The sequence below is a fragment of the Lepidochelys kempii genome, chromosome 1 (genome assembly GCF_965140285.1).
Source record: "Lepidochelys kempii isolate rLepKem1 chromosome 1, rLepKem1.hap1, whole genome shotgun sequence".
In the NCBI taxonomy this organism is placed as follows: domain Eukaryota; kingdom Metazoa; phylum Chordata; order Testudines; family Cheloniidae; genus Lepidochelys; species Lepidochelys kempii.
This window is the reverse complement of record NC_136380.1, coordinates 328,245,269-328,266,281: the sequence shown is the minus strand read 5'-3', so window position 1 is coordinate 328,266,281 and position 21,013 is coordinate 328,245,269. Positions and strand designations below refer to the sequence as shown.

Genomic DNA, 21,013 nt, shown 5'->3' with positions numbered 1-21,013 from the left:
TTTGTTATATATAATCACAAAAAACCTCAAACAATAAAAGCAAATATTCCTAAAATAAAATTGGGGATTATTGGGGAAACTTTCCCAAAACTGTAAGCAGAAATAGTTCCAGATTTATAGATTCCGAGCCAGAAATGAAAGCCTCACAGACAATTAGAGGCAATCTTCTCTCCACTGAAAATGTGCTTTCGGATGACATGCTGTAAAATGATTTATTTCATATTGACTATAGTTTTTCTAATGAAAAAGCAATTGTCAGAGTATTCTCAGGAGAACACTCTCAGTGCTACAGCAACCCATGCTCATGGAAAGTCATGAGTTAGAAAATGAGAACCAAATGGACTCTCAGCTGGGAAAAGCCAACAATAATTAATTTAACTACCAGCCATTTGTACAGACTTGTTATAAGTTTAAAAATTTCCCTCGAGAGAAACAAGGTCAGTGGAGGGCATAGTTCATATCTTACAATGAGCCTGAAGAATACTTATCCAGCAACAAAATGTTGGTATACCAAAAGCTTTACTTATTTATTTGGTACAAGAAAAGATCAACATTTTTACCACTACAGAAAACTACTGACATGGCTGTAAATAAGACACTGAATTCAGTACTGCAATTTTAAAATTTTGATGTGGTCTTAGAGGAAAATAAAGCAGAACTTTTGCTTTCCCATATAATCTTGAAAAACCACATATGTTATATATGTCTAATGATAAGAGAGGGAGAACAATGTCATTAGAGGGCTTTCATGCTAACTCTTTGATTAAGAACATGCAAACAATTTGAGTCCTGCCACGTTGTTCCATTTTAATGAGCAGTGAATACATTCCTCGTCCTTATTAAAGTAGTTAAAGCTGCTTCTACAGTCTCATTATCACTGCCAGAGCACACTGTGTGTTGTTCCCATAGCCAAGTCAACTCCTTATAGTTTGATAGTTGATCAGAAAGTCAAATCAGATTGCTCAAATGTACTTGTTAAAAAAACTCCTACGGTGCTGTTCTAGGTGTCCTTGGGGATTCTACAATTATTTATATTTCCTTGAGGGTTCTTATAATTACTATGATTGCACTTTTGCAAAGTAAATGTATCTATACCAATTAAAGCCATAGTCGGTTAAAAATGTTGCTCAGACTCAGATGAAACTATGTTGCTTGGGGTTTGATCAAAGCATAGAAATTAAACTACTGTTATCTTACATTGACCTCTGTAGTATATTAAGATACTCCACAACTTTATTTGAACAGATATTAACGATTTACAAAAAGAACATTGTTTAGTACTGCACAAAAATATGTATTATGAAATTAAATTTGAAAGAGTATTTAAAAAACTGTTCAGTAAAATAAAATGATTCTATTCAAGTCACATTGCTATTAATTAGACTTGTTTCACTGGTATATCTAGGCAATACCATACCAGCTAAGATGACAAGATCCTACCAAGCTACTGGATCTGAAAATTACTCAAAGGTGGAAACAACAGCTCAAAAGTAAACTTTAAACTCTTTCATGCCTTCCCCTATGCATTAATCCCTTCCCTGAGCTTGTCTGAAAGGCTGCTACAGTACCTTCTGCTCATTCAAATCCCTCCCTAAGATTAAATTTTGCAATGGTGACTACAAGAAAATTAACCAACTGATAATGGCTGGATAGTATAGGAATGAGTGGGAATCAGTTTATAAAAATCCATATGCTGTTTCTCCTTCCCTGCTCTTCATATGTTTCTAGGTATATCACGTTAAAAAATTCTGGGGGCACCCTTGACAAGAAAGCATGTAGGACTAGCCCTGACTGCAATTCTTATACTAATACTGAGCACAGTATAGACGCCTAGATAAACAGTAATGCCAGACAAAATTACTTGCAACATTGCAGACCTTTTTCCCGTTCCAGAGAATAACTGTAATGTCCATGCAAACAAATGTAGAAATATAACTATTTGTCCTTTACTGGTTATTCTGTATTATGGAGTTAAAGTGATAATAACAGAAGTTTTCAGATGCATTTATATTATCATTTGTAGTTATTTGGGGGTCAACTTTCAACATACTGCGCAGGAAGTGTATTGTATGTGCATAGTTCTCATCAAATGTAAATCTCTGTGTAATGCAGTGTAAAATTTTCTCCTTATTAAGAAAAGATCATTGATTCTATTGTTGTTAGTGATGTGTACATGGGGGATAATTACAATGAAATGATAGTTTCCAGAAAGATTAATACACAGAAATTAATTAGCTCTTACTAGTACAAGGAAAAGAATCACTTTGTATATTATTCACTTATTATATTAAAATTAACTACTTAAATACAACACAAATGATCTACATTCTCACCAAAGGGTCCAGTCATGGCCACAGCATGGTTGAACATTTCCCAAGTAGAATCCCAGAGACTGAGTGACTTCTACTAGATTGGTGAAGTCTAGACTAATGCTATTGAAAAGCACGGAGGTCATGATGATCTCATCGATAGCCCATACATCTTCTCCCTGAGAAGAATGATATGGTTGCCACCATCTGAATTGAATACCAAATTGTCTTGCATCTTCTGGTAGCTCCACAGAAATTATTCTGAAAAACAAATCCAAGTTCTTATTCACACTGTCATTACACATAATAGTTTTGTGGGAATCCAAAATAGTTCATTTTTATTTTAAAGTACACACAGAATCTAAAAATTATGGGTTAAATTCAGCCTGAGGTCTACACTGGTTTCTACAGCTGTAGATGGACTCAAAGGCAGAAAAAGTCAGGGGCAGGGAGTTGGAGTTGGAAAATCAGCCATAACATCTACTCTGCCATGGAACCTTGGACCTGCAAGAGACCCACACATCCCTAACGCCGGATGCAGCAAGTGCAGCTAAGGAGGCCAAAGGTTCCATTGATTCAGCACAGCCCCACAGTAGCTTCTGCCATGCTGCTACTAAGGAGCTCCAGGCAGATTTTAAAGCTTCCCTTCCATGTGATGTGAGAAACCTGGAGGAAGGGCAAGTGAATGCAACAGCTCTTGTTTCCCTAGAACTGAGATTTGAGCTACAACACAATGGCCCTTATTGGTACAGGGATGGGCGATATGTATCTCCCACCATCAGCTTCAATGACTCAATCCCTATGTATTTTGTTTTGATCTGATAAGACATATGTGGTTTGTGCGCTCTACTCTGTAGTGTAGGAATACTTTTAATTTCAAATTTATTTTTATTGCCGCATATAATGAAGTTGTGCATTCACTTAGAAGAACTGACCCTAGCAAATTCTCAGCTCGAGGACCAATCAAGATTAATCTTGTCAAGCAGAGAGATTATGTGTAGTCTTGTGTGGCATACACATTTCTTTTATTGCTGTGTAGAAATTTTATCATAGGCCAGTCCCATGAGCTTACTGTGCTGTGCAAGGTCACTTGATTTGTCATGGCAGCTATGACATCAAACCTGTACTTGACAAACTGTGAAGAAAATTAAGAATAATATCTAATTTCCAGGAGCAATTATTGTATACAGCAGCAGGAAGCATACATTAATTGCCACGGCAATGACACCTTCTTGAAAGTTCCATAAATCACTAGTACCATGCTGCCCACGTACAACATACAAGGTGAGATGTGAAGCAGAATGGCAAAATGGATATTTGTCTCCATCAGTGTACAATTAATTGCTGGCAAAGGGGTTTTCAGTAAATTTATACTGAGGCTCATGTGTTTTCTTTTTTTTAAAGAGGAAATTTAAATACAATAACAAGCCAGATAAAGTGGAAACATCATTTTATACTCTTAGCACTAAATTTTTTCCAGATTTTATGATTATTCAAGGTTTGTGGTATACTCTTTTGTTCTCTGTGATATGTGAAATTGTCTTGTACCTTTAGATATCTTTGCACAAAACCACACAGTTAAAACCACTTGCTAAATTGTTTTTGTGAAGCCTAATTTATGCATTAAAACAGCTGTGCAATGTCACATTTATTTTAAAGAAATAACATGTTAATTGATTAGCAGGAAAAATCAAATGGTGTGACTAAACAAGTGACTTTTGGGAAGAACTGGGAAAGAAATGTAGACCACACAGAGTCAGGATAAACACTTGCAAGAAAAGCTATATTGAGGTTCTAGGCTCATGAGATGGCATCCAGGATCAACAAGCACAAACAGTTTGTGAAAGAGGTATGCTGAAAAAATAGCTCAGTTATAACAAACATGGATGGATATTTAAATAAGACAGCAACATCAACTGGGTTGCTATTACTGAGGGTATGTCTACACTGCGAAATTAGGTCAAATTTATAGAAGTCGTTTTTTTAGAAATCGGTTTTATATATTCGAGTGCGTGTGTCCCCACAGAAAATGCTCTAAGTGCATTAAGTGCATTAACTCGGCAGAGTGCTTCCATAGTACCGAGGCAAGCGTCAACTTCCAGAGCATTGCACTGTGGGTAGCTATCCCACAGTTCCCGCAGTCTCCGCTGCCCATTGGAATTCTGGGTTGAGATCCCAATGCCTGATGGGGCTAAAACATTGTTGTGGGTGGTTCTGGGTACATATCGTCAGGACCCCGTTCCCTCCCTCCCTCCGTGAAAGCAAGGGCAGACAATCGTTTCGCACCTTTTTTCCCGAGTTACCTTTGCAGACGCCATACCACGGCAAGCATGGAGCCCGCTCAGCTCACTGTCACCATATGTCTCCTGGGTGCTGGCAGACACGGTACTGCATTGCTACACAGCAGCAGCAACCCATTGCCTTGTGGCAGCAGATGGTGCAATAGGACTGGTAGCTGTCATCGTCATGTCCGAGGTGCTCCTGGTCGCCTCTGTGAGGTCGATCAGGAGTGCCTGGGCAGACATGGGCGCAGGGACTAAATTTGGAGTGACTTGATCAGGCCATTCTCTTTAGTCCTGCAGTTAGTCCTATTGAACCATCTTATGGTGAGCAGGCAGGTGATACTGATTGCTAGCAGTCCTATTGCATCATCTTCTGCCGAGCAGCCATGAGATGTGGATGGCATGCAGTCCTTCTGCACCGTCTGCTGCCAGCCAAAGATGTAAAAGACAGATGGAGTGTATCAAAACAAGAAATAGACCAGATTTGTTTTGTACTCATTTGCAAACTCCCCCTCCCCCCCGTCTAGGGGACTCATTCCTCTGGGTCACACTGCAGTCACTCACAGAGAAGGTGCAGCGAGGTAAATCTAACCATGTATCAATCAGAGGCCAGACTAACCTCCTTGTTCCAATAAGAACAATAAACTAGGTGCACCATTTCTTATTGGAACCCTCCGTGAAGTCCTGCCTGAAATACTCCTTGATGTAAAGCCACCCCCTTTGTTGATTTTAACTTCCTGTAAGCCAACCCTGTAAGCCGTGTCATCAGTCGCCCCTCCCTGCGTCAGAGCAATGGCAAACAATCATGCATCTGAGTTGAGAGTGCTGTCCAGAGCGGTCACAATGGAGCACTCTGGGATAGCTCCTGGAGGCCAATACCGTCGAATTGTGTCCACAGTACCCCAAATTCGACCCGGCCAGGCCAATTTAAGCGCTAATCCACTTGTCAGGGGTGGAGTAAGAAAATCGATTTTAAGAGCCCTTTAAGTCGAAATAAAGGGCTTCATCGTGTGGACGGGTGCAGGTTTACATCGATTTAACGCTGCTAAATTCGACCTAAAGACCTAGTGTAGACCAGGGCTTAGTGGTCAAGTGATGCTGTAGGATCTTCTCACAGAGTTGTGATAGTGTCTATGGACACTGCAGTCCTTCTGAGAGAGGAAGGTTTTGCTAGGGGATCTGTATAGTGGATTGAAGGACCTATCCACTTCATAGCACTTGAACATGCAGGAAGAATAAAATCTCTCTGTGTGGCCTCTTTGCTAGGACTTGCTCTAACCCCTTATAATAGAACCATGCCAGTTCTGCCCCTTCAATGGCTGAGATAGTATCCTATTCCAAGCCCTGTTTTCAGTTTGTAACTTTTTAAATAAGGGAGGAGAGGCACTAAATGGGTCATACTAAACAAGGAATTAACTTCAGCTCACCTTCCTCTCCTTGGTTTCAAACCAAAGATACATTTTTGAGAAAGTTTGCGAAAAATCTATTCAATCTTTGTAAAGTTAGGGGTTCAGAAAATACATATTTTCTACTTTAAAAACAATGTTCAACCTAAGCAATTATCTCCATTTTACAAATGAGGAAACTGAGGCACAAAGAGATTAAGTGACTTGCACAAGGTCACACAGGAAGTCTGTGGCATGAATAAGACCTGGATCTCCTAACTCTCATGTACATTAACCACAAAAGCAGCCCTTTCCCCACCAAAGAAATCCTTGTCCACAAGGAGTATCAAACCTACAACCTTCAGGGTAGAGTTTTCAAGGCACAGATGGTAGTTAGGAGCTGAACTTCCACTGAAAGCTGAAAGAGCTGTTGAGCACGATACTTTGTTTCTTACAAGCCAATAAAAATGAAGTAAGCTGAAGAGAGATCACACTCATGGGCCACTAAAGAACACTCTGCTCAGCACACAACATGAAGCACTGAGCAGCTGCCTGCATGAAGTAGGACTTTCTTAGAACCCTGGACACATTTCTGTTTTAGTGGCTGACTCTGATGCTATTTAATTCCTTCTGCATCTCTTCAACTCACATAAGTAGTTGCTATTCCTAGCTGGCAGTAACTGAAAATCCTAAAAGTGGTAACTACACTCATTACTAATATATTGATGATAATGAAAAACTTAACTAATTACTTGTCTGTGAAAATAAACTACTCACCCCCTGATAGGGGGCAAATAGAACATTGAAAGGCTATGGAGTGCATATGTTAACAGGCAGAACCCTAGTGTATTTACATTTACAACAGCTTCTCTTGTTTGACTTTGATTTGCAAGAGATAGATAAAAAAGGAGGGGAATTCTTGCTGATGACTTTTCCACTGCAGAGAAGAAAAGTGTTCTTAGTACCATTACCACACACCATCAGATTTTTTTAAAACTAGCAGAGAGACCTTTGCTCTGATCTCGTTCTTTCAAGCTATGCGCATACCTAATATTGAAAAACCACCGCTGTTCTTCTGAGAAGAAAAATGTTGCTGTCAGATAGCAGTAGATTACATGCACTTTCCAGCAGAACATTAAATATGTAATTTTTTCATATGACTGAAGGTTAATTAAATTTCTGGATACAGATTGACGGCCAAACTTTACAGCAGTCCATCTGTTACCCAAAAGTAGATATTTTTAGACAACTTAACATACAGAGGTGAAGCTTTTTTCATGTTCTTAATCATAATAATTGTCAGTATTACCTTCAGGTTTGCATGTCTGTTCATTTGTTCCATCTTCCCATAAATAGTAAAACTTGGGAAAACCTTTATAACATGCATGTTTTGATCATATATTGGGTATATGTTGAGCTTAGTCCTTAGTGCCGCTAGAACAACAGAAACTAAACTGCTTATACTGATGATCAAATAGATAAGAGGTTGACAGCACCAATGTAAATTACTACATTTATATATGAAACTTGATTAAAATCAGTTACTGGGATGTGCGTTGCCCATTTTATTGTAAAAAATTAATAACATTGTATATTAAAAACCTTGAGGAAATATAAATCCTACACTTGTAATTTTGGATCTAAAAATTAGAAACAGCACCATATAAAACATATATGTGACCGTAATAAATGAAGCAAAAGAAAATTTTGAAGGAGGATTATTAGTATTAGAGTTTATACAACCACTCTCTAGGAAATATTTAAAACTTTAGAAATTAAAGCCAGATAAAGAAGATCCGATCAAAGACAGTAATTGCCCTCATTTTATGGGGTATACTATGTATTACTCCAAATAAATATTTTTAATGTTACAGAATTGTTTCCATTGTAATGTTCTTACTCATCTTTTCTATTGTCTAGTTATTACATTAGTGGGAAGAGTGAATCAAATCTTTCCTTGATATAGGTTCATCTGTGTTTGATAAATGTACATTTTAATTACAATTTAACAATAGTCAGCAACTAGGGAAAAACATATAGATGTGTAAGAACCCAAAGCAGCAATTTTTATTTAGTGCTTAGCTAGGATGCAGGGTGTAAAGGCACAAAAGTTCCTGATTCTGAAAAGCACTCAGGCATGTGCCTAAGTGAGTTCAATGGGGCTTTCATGAGCTTAATGTTAAGCTTGTGCTTAAGTGCTTTCCTGAACTGTAGCCAAACATGAATGATTAGTCAATGGCAGCATGGCTGTACAATAAACTGGGCTGAAAAAGAAGAGGCATCTTTCTGTTTGGATGGCTCAGGATTTTTAGGATTTCCCTGAAGAACTTGAGACATCCTCATGGGTAGATCATGCCCTCGCCTCCTTCTTGGGCCCACAAACTCCTAGCCCAAGCGAATTATATGGTAGGATGTCTGTGGCTTTAATGCTGTGCATATTTTATCTTAACCTTTCCCTTTCCGTGACTGTTTCCATGGGAGGGGATAGGGTTGGTTCAAGCAAATCTGAGGTCTTCTTTGAGGCCATTATTCCCCTCCTCCTTTAATCTGATGCAAGGCCAGAGATTCACTGTGAAACTTTCTTCCTACTCTTCCACAACTGCTCCAATTTGTTCTGCCATGTAAGCTGGACGGTTGTTCCTAACGATCTGTTTTTATATGAATGGGCAAAAAAGGAATGTGTTCAGAATTGGTGCAAATGTTTGTGGAGGGAGATGAAGGCACAGAATGCTCAGTTAGCAAGGAGTAACCCACATTTCAAACCATACCTAGACCTCCTGCAGGTTTGGCACCACAGTTTGAACTTGTCCAAGGAGGGGATGATATAGACTTTAATATTTGTTGTGTTAACAACAGAAAAGTGGCAACGGCTGATTGTATGAAGGAAAAATCTCTGATGCTCATCTGCTCCTCATTTTTCCTTAGCTCAGATTTCCAATATACTGGAAACAACTTCAGTTCTGTTTGGGATAAGCAATCTTGAGCTAAACCGAATGCTGGTGTAAGCAGATGCAACACATTGAAGCCAAGTTGCTTACGGTAAGGCTGAATTTCCTTGCCAACGTCCAAGACTCAGATACATATGGTGCTCAGAATACTCTGATTTTCCGTAACACAATAAATTGGTCAGTATAGATTGTATAAATTAGTTCCCCTACATCTCAGTACAAATGTATTTATACTCTATACTGCTGCAAATTACTGCTCACAATATTAGCTGTCTTTAGATATCACTTTTCGAAATTATAATCCATATACCTTGGCTCATGATAGTTGAGATAAGAGTAATGTTCCAGTAGTTTCCATGTAATCCCATTGTCATATGAATAGTGTAGTAACACTCCTTCTCCTGGCTGATCAGGTGCTTTGCATGTACTCAGCACAGACTTGCTTCCCAAGCGCAGAGTGAACTGGAGGAACCTAGATCAGAATTACATAAATATTGGTAAGGGTGCCATTTATATAGCATTTTTTCCTAATCACATTTTCTGATCTTAAAAATTGAGACAAATTTTGAGAAACAGCAGTTATGAGTTGTTTGTAGCTGAAATGGTTTTTACAATCAAGTAATGCAATGTGGCATATATATTTTTAAAATGCCAATCATTACAGCATTTAATTATTTATTAGGCACTGGAGGGGAGGAGGAGATACTGAATGGATCTAATCAGCTGCCACAAGCTGTCAAATAAATACAACCTTATACATAATTAATTAGCACTTGGCTCTGACATTCAATTTTGATATTAACATTTCATATTTTCTAGCCTGGCTATACAATAACTGCCCCATATCTGTTTAATACTCATGCTATTTAAAAAACAGGGGAAATGAAAGGACTATAGCTTATTCTACACAATCAAAATTAAAATATGAAACAAAATGTTCCATAATTTTGCTCATGTCACAAGAGAGGTTAAATGAAACAAAAAGTGAAGATGAAAGGACCAGTAAATTCTATTACAAATATAGTCTCTAGGTTTGTTTATAGCACATTACTATTCTTTCTTATTCACCTGGACTGTGAGCTGTCAAGAAAAGAAGTGATTAGTTGACGTCTTCCATCTTTGTTAAAAACCAATGCCTTGCCACTTGCTAGGACTCCACAGCCAAAGCTGACTTCAGCACCACGGATAGAGTAAAAATTGTGATAGGATGAGAGCCTGGAGCTCCCAAAGCTTTCTGAAATAAACACGGGGAAGGTCTGGGAAGCCATTTCACATGCGGGTCCTGAGTACCCAGGGTCACACCTATAAGAAATATATATTAAAAACATAATTAGTCCCAAATAAATGTTTTAAACCTTTTTCTCCCCTGTGGAAGATCAAGATACAGTTTTGCAACCAAACATAACAGTTGTAAACTTTTAAAACCTTAAAAATAAAGTCCATTGATTTTCTCAAACCTAAAGTGAGAGACTCTTCAAAATAAGTCATACTGTATTCAAAATATTCTTATGGATGATGTATTTGTTTTGGTCAATATTTACCCTTTGGGTCAAAAAATTGCTATTCCTCTAAATAGAAGTCAATATCCACATATTGTAAAATAAAAATATAGAGATAGTCTACTTCTTGTTTGTGGTACTAAGATCCTACTGCACCTGCCACATGTCAAATTATTAGTTTGCTACTATGTAACTGTAACAGATCAAATGTGATTACAGCTAATGCCACACAATACAACAGAACCCAGAAAATATTTAGAACATCATCTTCAAAAGTGGCTAATGATTTTGAGAGCCTTGAGTTTTAGCGAGACACCTTGAAGGAGCCTGACTTTCAAAAATCACTGCCCCTCTGAAAACCAGGCTGTTTTTGGTCTTAATATAAATATACTAGTCTGTTAAAAAGTGGCACAGTTTAATAGAAAATGGCAAAGCCACAATTTACCAGTAAAAAAAATAATATAAAAAAGCATCATTGTAATTTCTAGCATGTAATATAGTACATTTCAAAATGAATAGGTGGTCCAAATCTCTCCAGGTTTAATATAAAAGAAAATTATTAGATAAAGTCATTTAGAAATTTACTATTAAACTTACATTGTATTAATAATTTGATGCATTTCAGATGCTATATTAACTGATTTTACATTTAGCCTTTATAGAATTACAAGGGCTGAAATGAAAATAATTTCAATTTTCAGTTTAAAAAGTAAACTGAATGACAAAAAGTGAACACATCAACTCTGGTATTATTATAGCCCTTACTTGCAGCCATTTCTAGTACATTGTCCTCGCCCTGAGCAGAATCTGAGGCAAGATGGACCAATATAAACTGCAGAGAAAAGAAACTGGTTAAATTAAAAGGTTATATTATGTGACAAAGAAAGATAACCAACACCTTGTTGAGCATATGGGGCTGATCTTGCAAACAGATATTAGTGTTTCTCTGTAGACAGGAATGGGACTACCTGAAGGAGTAATGATGCCCTTTGGGGTACCTCTCTGCCAGGATTGAGTAAATAAATATTGACTTAGATCAAGGAGACCCATGGATAACCTATTGTACACTGGATGCTGTATATTTGTGTCTGCTCCCAGTTTGAGGTGCTGGAGATGTTTTAATATATGCACCTATTTTGTGTAAAGATGTCTAAAGAGGAGAATAGATGTAGCTGGCTTGTCTGGGCATTTCTTATCCTTCCCCTTCCTCCACCCTATTTTGGGCATGTAGGCCTCCCATTAGTATTGCAAAATTTTGAAGGTTATTCCTTCTCTAACTGAAATTAATGGCAACACTCCTGTAGGACTCAGTGACACTGGGATCTGGCCCCAACTCCTGAGAGGGAAATATTAATATCATGCATTTTTAGTGAGAGAACTGTATTAATGTTTCATTTGCATTAAACAAAAATGAAAATCATATGCACTGAATAACCATTCCAGGCACCTGACAACACACTACTATATCTCACCTTTCTTCTGTAAGAGTAGCTTTTCATATTCAGTGATACAATAAAAGGGTAGGAAAGATTAGTTGCGATCATCACAGTGTGGTTTTTTTGGGATAATCCAAATGAATACATTTGCTATCTTGGAGGTTAAATTTTTGTAAGCCTGAAGTTTGGAAACTAGTAGCATTAACTGGAGCCAGGGACAGTGCAAGTACATAGGGAATAACCCCTTATGCCATACCTCTGTAAATGCACCATAATCCTGAATGGCCACAAAGACTCTCCTGAGCAGACTACCAGCTACATAGAGCTGCGGCACTTGTGTAGTGATTTTTGGAATGTTATCAAAACCCACCTGAGACCAAATTGAGACAATCAGTTCCTTCTTTCTTTCTTGAACTTCTGCCCATCGTGGCAGTGTATGAGCTCTTTTCACATAAAACAGACAGCAACAGCGATCTTCCCTGCAGACTTCATGGAGCCTCTCTAGCTTTTCTCCCTTTTTGGATCTAAAAACTCTGCTCTGGATAGTGTTATGTCATCTGCTTGTTTGATTCATTTATTTGGCTTAGCTGTGCTGTGCTGTGAATGTCATTCTTATCATGTCAGAAAAGCTTTATTGAAGTTGAAAGTTTGCAACATTTTCTAAAGAGGGTCGAACTCCGGATTTTGTGTGTGACTTAATATATATTTGAAAAGAGGTCTGGAGAGCTAAAAGGTCAGTGTATTGAATCTTTGAAATTATTCTCTCTCTTCATCCTACATTTTTAACTGGCAAGCTGTGAATGTGGGTGATTTGTCAACATATATGGGTCGGATCCTACTAAGTGCTGAATGTCTTCAATCCCACCCACATCTATTCAAGTTAAAAGCACTCACCATCTTGGAAGACCAGGTTTTCCAGGCCTGATCCAAAGTCCATTGATGCCAAAGGAAAGACTTCAACAGGTTTTGGATTGGGTACTTAGTTGATAGCTGGCTGATAAGTTTGCCTGCATGATACACTGCTCAGTGTTTAAAATCCTTTGACAGAACTACATTTACTGTATTACTATAAATTCAGCATATTTTGTTCTAAAAATAATGATAGTTTAATGGATTTACGGTGAAATCCTGACACCACCTGACGTTAAACAGGGTTTTGCTATTGACCTCAAAAGGGGCAGGACTACGCCCTTAATAATTTCATATATTTGTTTTCTTCCTGGCTTTACAGAACAGAAAAATGCAGAGATTTGTGGGAACATGATGAGAAGCATGTGAAAAATGGGCTTAGACCATTGGCACCATCTGCACTCTTTTTTTATTTCTAGCTCCATAGTATCAAGGGAAAACATTAAGTACCAGTAGGATATTTATACTTAGCATGGTCTTGATTCTGTAGTCCTTACACAGGCAAAACTCCCAATGGGAATCTGGCCCGCATAAGGTCTGCACTACTGAGCCCTAGCACTGCTGAGGAGAACTGTCCTCATGCAAAGAAGAAAGAAGGTCAGAGTGATCATATGACTTATAGACCGAGTACCATGTTTACCAACAATGTGGAAAACTTCTAATAGCAATTTTGGCAAAGAATATCTGGCCATTCTAGCTCACAATGGAATGCTGCCTCCTGAGCAAAAAGGCTGTATAGTGAACATGGAAGGGACAAAAGACCACCTCAAGCTGAGCAGGAGGATCACAGAATATGCAAAACAAAAAAGAAAGGAAAAGTTTAGAGATGGTGCGGATAGCCTCCCAAAAAGCACAGTAGGCTCCCACATTTGTGGATCATCAAGACACTGAAAATGCACAAGATTCATCCAAGGATGATTTCCTTTCTGCAGCAATCTATGGTTAATGAGAACACTCAACTCCACCTGAAAGGGACTCTCACTGATGAAGTCCAAATTAAAAGAGGAAACTTTCAAGGGGACTCCTTATCATCAGTGCTGTTCACGGTAGCAATGCTGCCTCTGATATGGATGATGCCTGAGATAAATGGTGATTATCATATCAGCAAAGAGCAACAACCAGTTAACCATTTGTAGTACATGGATGATTTGAAAATATATGGATGGTCACAGAAGGAGATACTGAGATTGATAGTATGCGTAGAAAAGTTTGGTGAAGATATAAAGCTATGGGCTGGCTTGGCTAAATGTGCATTCACATCTGTAAAGAGGGGCAAACTGGTACAATCAGATAGCATACAAGTTAATGAGGTATTATCCAAGATACCTCTCAGCATGGCCCCTACATATACCTCATGGAATTGACAGAGTTACAACATTAGGAAGTCAAAGAAGAAGTGGGGAAACAGTATTACAGATGAATAAGAACTAATCTAAAGACACAACTCATCTCAAGGAATTTGATCTGAGCCACTGGGTGATACAGTATTATGGTACACTGCCGGAGTTAACAAGTGGAATCAAGAGAAGAAGAAAAATTTCACATCCAAACAAGAAAGCTCCTGAAAATGCATAGAGTAATGGATATCAATCAAGACACGGCCAGGATGTACATCAGACAACATGATGGAGGAAAAGGTCCGCTATCTGTGGGAGAAGCAATTGACAATGAAAAATATAACATCCAAAAATATGAGCAGTCAGCCAAAATAAAAGATCATGTGGTCGCTATACCAAGTCCTGGACAAGGATGCATTCAGCCTAAGAAAACATAAAAAAGGAGAAAGACTAGAAAGATTTACAGAGAAATCAATGCGATAGAGAGATCAAAGCCATTAATGATAAAAGATTAACAAGCTTATGACTTATAGAGGGATACCTCAAAAGAGAGACAGAGAGCCTCATTACAACTGCACAAGAGCAATCATTAAGGGTTGATTACATTCTAAACAAAACTGGGCAACAGAACTGCTCCCTGAACTGCAGAATGTGTTCTGAAAAAGAAGAGATGGTGGAACTTTTGTTGAGCGCCTGCAGGAGCCTGACTGGAAGAGAATTTATGAAGAGACACAATGAGATTGCCAAATGTCTGAACTGGAGCGTTTGTGGAAAATATGGATTTAAACAAAACATGCAAAATTATGACCCACCGATTTGAAAGTGCTCTAGAGAATGAAGAGGTGAAGATTTTACGGGATCTGGCAATTGTCACAATTATCAACAGGCCAGACATAGCGGCAAAGAGTCCTGTGGCACCTTACAGACTAACAGATGTATTGGAGCATAAGCTTTCGTGGGTGAATACATAACATCCGACAAAGTGGGTATTCACCCACAAAAGCTTATGCTCCAATACATCTGATAGTCTATAAGGTGCCACAGGACTCTTTGCTGCTTTTACAGATCCAGACTAACACGGCTACCCCTCTGATACTTGAGGCCAGACATAGTGGTTGTAGAAAAGAAAACAAACAAGACCACATTAATTGGCATTGCTGTGCCAGCAGACAAACATAAAAAGGAAACAAGAAGAGAAGATAGTTAAATATGAAGAGCTATGCCACGAAGTGGAACAATTATGAAAAACTAGAACAAAAGTGATCCATTGATCACGCAGGGAAGAAAGGTAAGCAGCAGGATACGGACCGTGGACTTCAGGAAAGCAGACTTCGACTCCCTCAGGGAACGGATGGCCAGGATCCCCTGGGGGACTAACATGAAGGGGAAAAGAGTCCAGGAGAGCTGGCTGTATTTCAAGGAATCCCTGTTCAGGTTACAGGGACAAACCATCCCAATGAGTCAAAAGTATAGTAAATTTGGCAGGCGACCAGCTTGGCTTAATGGTGAAATCCTAGCGGATCTTAAACATAAAAAAGAAGCTTACAAGAAGTGGAAGGTTGGACATATGACCAGGGAAGAGTATAAAAATATTGCTCGGGCATGTAGGAATGATATCAGGAGGGCCAAATCGCACCTGGAGCTGCAGCTAGCAAGAGATGTCAAGAGTAACAAGAAGGGTTTCTTCAGGTATGTTGGCAACAAGAAGAAAGCCAAGGAAAGTGTGGGCCCCTTACTGAATGAGGGAGGCAACCTAGTGACAGAGGATGTGGAAAAAGCTAATGTACTCAATGCTTTTTTTGCCTCTGTCTTCACTAACAAGGTCAGCTCCCAGACTGCTGCGCTGGGCATCACAACATGGGGAAGAGATGGCCAGCCCTCTGTGGAGATAGAGGTGGTTAGGGACTATTTAGAAAAGCTGGACGTGCACAAGTCCATGGGGCCGGACGAGTTGCATCCGAGAGTGCTGAAGGAATTGGCGGCTGTGATTGCAGAGCCATTGGCCATTATCTTTGAAAACTCGTGACGAACGGGGGAAGTCCTGGATGACTGGAAAAAGGCTAATGTAGTGCCAATCTTTAAAAAAGGGAAGAAGGAGGATCCTGGGAACTACAGGCCAGTCAGCCTCACCTCAGTCCCTGGAAAAATCATGGAGCAGGTCCTCAAAGAATCAATCCTGAAGCACTTGCATGAGAGGAAAGTGATCAGGAACAGCCAGAATGGATTCACCAAGGGAAGGTCATACCTGACTAATCTAATCGCCTTTTATGATGAGATTACTGGTTCTGTGGATGAAGGGAAAGCAGTGGATGTATTGTTTCTTGACTTTAGCAAAGCTTTTGACACGGTCTCCCACAGTATTCTTGTCAGCAAGTTAAGGAAGTATGGGCTGGATGAATGCACTATAAGGTGGGTAGAAAGCTGGCTAGATTGTCGGGCTCAACGGGTAGTGATCAATGGCTCCATGTCTAGTTGGCAGCCGGTGTCAAGTGGAGTGCCCCAGGGGTCGGTCCTGGGGCCGGTTTTGTTCAATATCTTCATAAATGATCTGGAGGATGGTGTAGATTGCACTCTCAGCAAATTTGCGGATGATACTAAACTGGGAGGAGTGGTAGATACGCTGGAGGGGAGGGATAGGATACAGAAGGACCTAGACAAATTGGAGGATTGGGCCAAAAGAAATCTGATGAGGTTCAATAAGGATAAGTGCAGGGTCCTGCACTTAGGACGGAAGAATCCAATGCACCGCTACAGACTAGGGACCGAATGGCTAGGCAGCAGTTCTGCGGTAAAGGACCTAGGGGTGACAGTGGATGAGAAGCTGGATATGAGTCAGCAGTGTGCCCTTGTTGCCAAGAAGGCCAATGGCATTTTGGGATGTGTAAGTAGGGGCATAGCGAGCAGATCGAGGGATGTGATCGTTCCCCTCTATTCGACATTGGTGAGGCCTCATCTGGAGTACTGTGTCCAGTTTTGGGCCCCACACTACAAGAAGGATGTGGATAAATTGGAGAGAGTCCAGCGAAGGGCAACAAAAATGATTAGGGGTCTAGAACACATGACTTATGAGGAGAGGCTGAGGGAGCTGGGATTGTTTAGTCTGCAGAAGAGAAGAATGAGGGGGGATTTGATAGCTGCTTTCAACTACCTGAAAGGGGGTTCCAAAGAGGATGGCTCTAGACTGTTCTCAATGGTAGCAGATGACAGAACGAGGAGTAATGGTCTCAAGTTGCAGGGGGGGAGGTTTAGATTGGATATTAAGAAAAACTTTTTCACTAGGAGGGTGGTGAAACACTGGAATGCGTTACCTAGGGAGGTGGTAGAATCTCCTTCCTTAGAGGTTTTTAAGGTCAGGCTTGACAAAGCCCTGGCTGGGATGATTTAACTGGGAATTGGTCCTGCTTTGAGCAGGGGGTTGGACTAGATGACCTTCTGGGGTCCCTTCCAACCCTGATATTCTATGATTCTATGATTCTATGATCCGTGAAACATTTGGAGCAATCCCTAAGGGTATGGATGAGCAGCTCAAGAACACATTAGGAGTGGAAGATATCACAGTCATTGTCCTCCAGAAGACAGCACTCTTTGGCACTGCAAGAAGTTTAAGGACAGTCAAAAGAGAACTGCAGGAATTCAAGACTCCTGACTACCCAAACCTATGGAGTTAGTTAATGATCAGGATTTATTGGTGACTCATGGAGATAAATTTTAGACAGGAGCTTTCCCCTTTTTATACTTAAAGGTCTTATATGCTGTGAAGGCTGTTTTTTTAAAAGAAGAAAAATCCCCATGATGTAATACTGAGGGATAATAATATTTTTGAATTAACAATCCAAACCCTGTATTTTTCTTCCTATTGTAAAATTTCTGTAGACTTGCATTGACTGCATCATTCTGTTGTTTCCAGAAACTTGCACTGACAGCTACATTTTGCATTTCCTTATATAGTAACTCACTTTTCATAGACATCAGTGTTTTGACTTACCCTTCATTTTGCTTAATTTTTGACATAATGTCACTATATTCAAGACAAGAATTAATACTGCCTTGGGAATATTGAGATGATACTAAATCACACTAATGGGAATAAGGAAATAGCATTACCAAAAAAGTGATGGAAATTAACTACTTCATTAGCTCAATATTTTATTTTTACATTTCAATATCCTGGCAGTTTTTAAAGGCTTTTCTGTTTTCAAAATGTCAAAGGGCTTCTTTGTAAAACTTAAAATGTAATGATATTGGGAGCACAGCTTGCTTAAAATTAAAATGTGTTGTATCTTGCTGTTCCCTAATATCATGTCAAAGCATCTTAGGAATTGTGGCACCCAACAATTTAGCCAGAAGTTTCAGACTATAAAATATGCATTCATAATATAATGCATTTTTACCTACATACCTAGCAGAACAATTCCTGTGCTCCACAAACATATCTGCACCTTGGTTTGTAGCAGAATGTATTTCTTTTAATTAGCTGTGGCCCTCTCAGTATCATCCTTATATATGGTCATTGTTATATATGAGGCATAAATCCAGGGATATACAATTCTTGCATTCACAAAGTACTTGTTTGTGTTTTGAATATTCCTATCCTGACTGAGCCTGCCTTTCCATGACTGTAAGATTTAATACCGCGTGACTCAGTGCAAGACTCCTATTGTTGCCTTGCTTTTTTCAAAATAAATGCACAATTAAACCAAAAGATTTATAGGTATTAGAAAATAATTTAGGTAAAAATAAGCCTCCAAAATGGAAATAGAGAAACGTACTATCATCGAAGGTACTTCTCCCTATCAAATACTGTACACAATGCAAAAGCTGTCTTCCATGTGCTGGTGGCAGGGTTTCTTTATTAGTCTTCTGTGTCTAGCAGGTATAATATATCCCAGATGTTGCAGTTGTTACTTAGGGAAGTTCAGTACACATCCTTAATAGCACAATGTAGTACCTACTTATGTTAACTGGATCTAAGCAGCCAGAAGAAATATTATATTAGCCCCTCATCACGAATATTTTACTTTTAGAAAGCTTTCAATTAAAAAAAAAAGATAATCTACATTTTGCCTGCTGCAGCTCTATACTTCATTTTATCTTCTGATTTCACTGCCTTTTCAGATTATATAATTCCCCTCTAGCTTCATTAAAGACTGGTGATCAAGTGCACATAAAATGGATGTTTAACAATCTGCAAATCCCAGCCTTATGACATTGGGAAATATGTGTCTATTGGGAACTGTGTATGGAAATTGTACCTGAATGGTACATGATGATAACAGGTATGAATACTAACTATTATCAATTGCCCACATATTTCCATGGATTGGTCCTGTTTGTCTCCATCGAATCCTGGTATTTCTGGTTAATGCTGCACTGGGAAGGGGAATAGTTATTCGGTTCCACCTGAAATACATTTCACACATAAATTCTCACATTTTTAAACGGTAGTTGTTAAATATTAGTATACATTGCTGACATTTATTTTACACTGAAGAGTTTTAAGAACTTTATACTTATATGGGCCTAAATACTGCTTTCACAAGTAAATGCAGTTACTACAGATTTATATGCTGTAAATGATTCATAGGTTCCAAGGCCAGATGGGACCACTGTGATCATCTAGTCTGACCTCCTGTATAACACAGACCATAGAACTTCCCCAAAACAATTCCTTCTTTTTAGAAAAACATCTTGATTTAAAAATTGTCAGTGATGGAGAATCCACCATAACTCTAGTCAATTGGTCCAGTGGTTAATTACTTTCACCATGGAAAATGTATACCTCATTTCTAGTCTGAAATTGTGTAGCTTCAACTTTCATTTATTGGATTGTGTTATAACTTTCTCTGATAGATTAAAGATTAATCTTTAATCTATCATTAATTAATAATGATAATAATTATTAATAGATTAATAATTAATTAATTATGAATAGATTAATAGATTAATAATTATCTAATATCTATTAGATATTATATAATATATTATATATTATATAATATATATTATTATATTATAATATATTATATATTATATCTAATATTAGATATTAATTATCTAATATCTATTAGATATTAGATAATTATCTAATATCTATTAATTATTAATAGATTAATAATTAATCTATCATTAATTAATAATTAATCTGATAGATTAAAGATTAATCTTTCTCTGATAGATTAAAAATCTTTAATCGCTAATTCCAAGTCCCAGGCTACTGCCCCAATCGCTTTCCCACTCCACAGCTGCCCAAAGAAGAATTTGGCCCATGGCATTTCAGTACATTACATTTAATACATTACCTATGTTATTTAAAGCATTTAAAATGAAACAAACAAAAATATGCTGTCATTTCTATTCAAATGATCAAAGTTAATACTGCCCTTGAACTGCTTAGTATAATGAACCTTTCCCTGACAGTGGACCTCTCTAAAGTTACATATAGAGTTAAGCCTTTGGATCTGGCTGAACTCCTCTTGGAGCAGGACCTGAAGAGGAGATAAAGGCTGCTATTTGCCACTGTTACAGCCACCCAATCCTGAGGTGGGCAGGCAGCGGATGGCTCTGGCCACTAGTGCAACTTCTACCCGTCTAGACAGTTGTATGGCTGTCATCCTTATAATTATCTGAGCATCTCATGTCTGCTGTAAACTATGATCAATTGTAATGGCCATCAAGGCACTCCAACTATGTTCCCTTCCACGGTCATGCCTCTGACTTGTCCTCTATTCTGAGGGCTACAAGGAAGATGGGATACAGCAGTTATGTCAGCTCTGTGCCATCATGGGATTGCCCTATGCAAGAGGAATCCACAGATGGTAACTTAAGTCCACGTTGCACTGGCAGAGTAGCATCAAGCATACTTAATTGGGAACAGGATCTGGCCCTTTATTTTTCTTCTGTTAGATTAA

The 21,013-nt window shown here is 38.6% G+C and overlaps 1 protein-coding gene across 2 annotated transcripts in view; it reads right to left on the bottom strand.

Annotated features, from left to right (window-relative positions):
- Positions 1–21,013, bottom strand: part of RELN (reelin) — a 456,663-nt gene that overhangs the window by 129,725 nt on the left and 305,925 nt on the right. For both annotated transcript variants that reach the window (XM_073328520.2, XM_073328521.2), the window contains exons 16-20: positions 19,396–19,505; positions 11,189–11,255; positions 9,993–10,226; positions 9,235–9,396; positions 2,334–2,570 (exon numbers count right to left, since the gene is read on the bottom strand). In XM_073328520.2, coding sequence (XP_073184621.1) covers positions 2,334–2,570; positions 9,235–9,396; positions 9,993–10,226; positions 11,189–11,255; positions 19,396–19,505 — 810 coding nt within the window. The remainder of the gene's footprint in view (positions 1–2,333; positions 2,571–9,234; positions 9,397–9,992; positions 10,227–11,188; positions 11,256–19,395; positions 19,506–21,013) is intronic.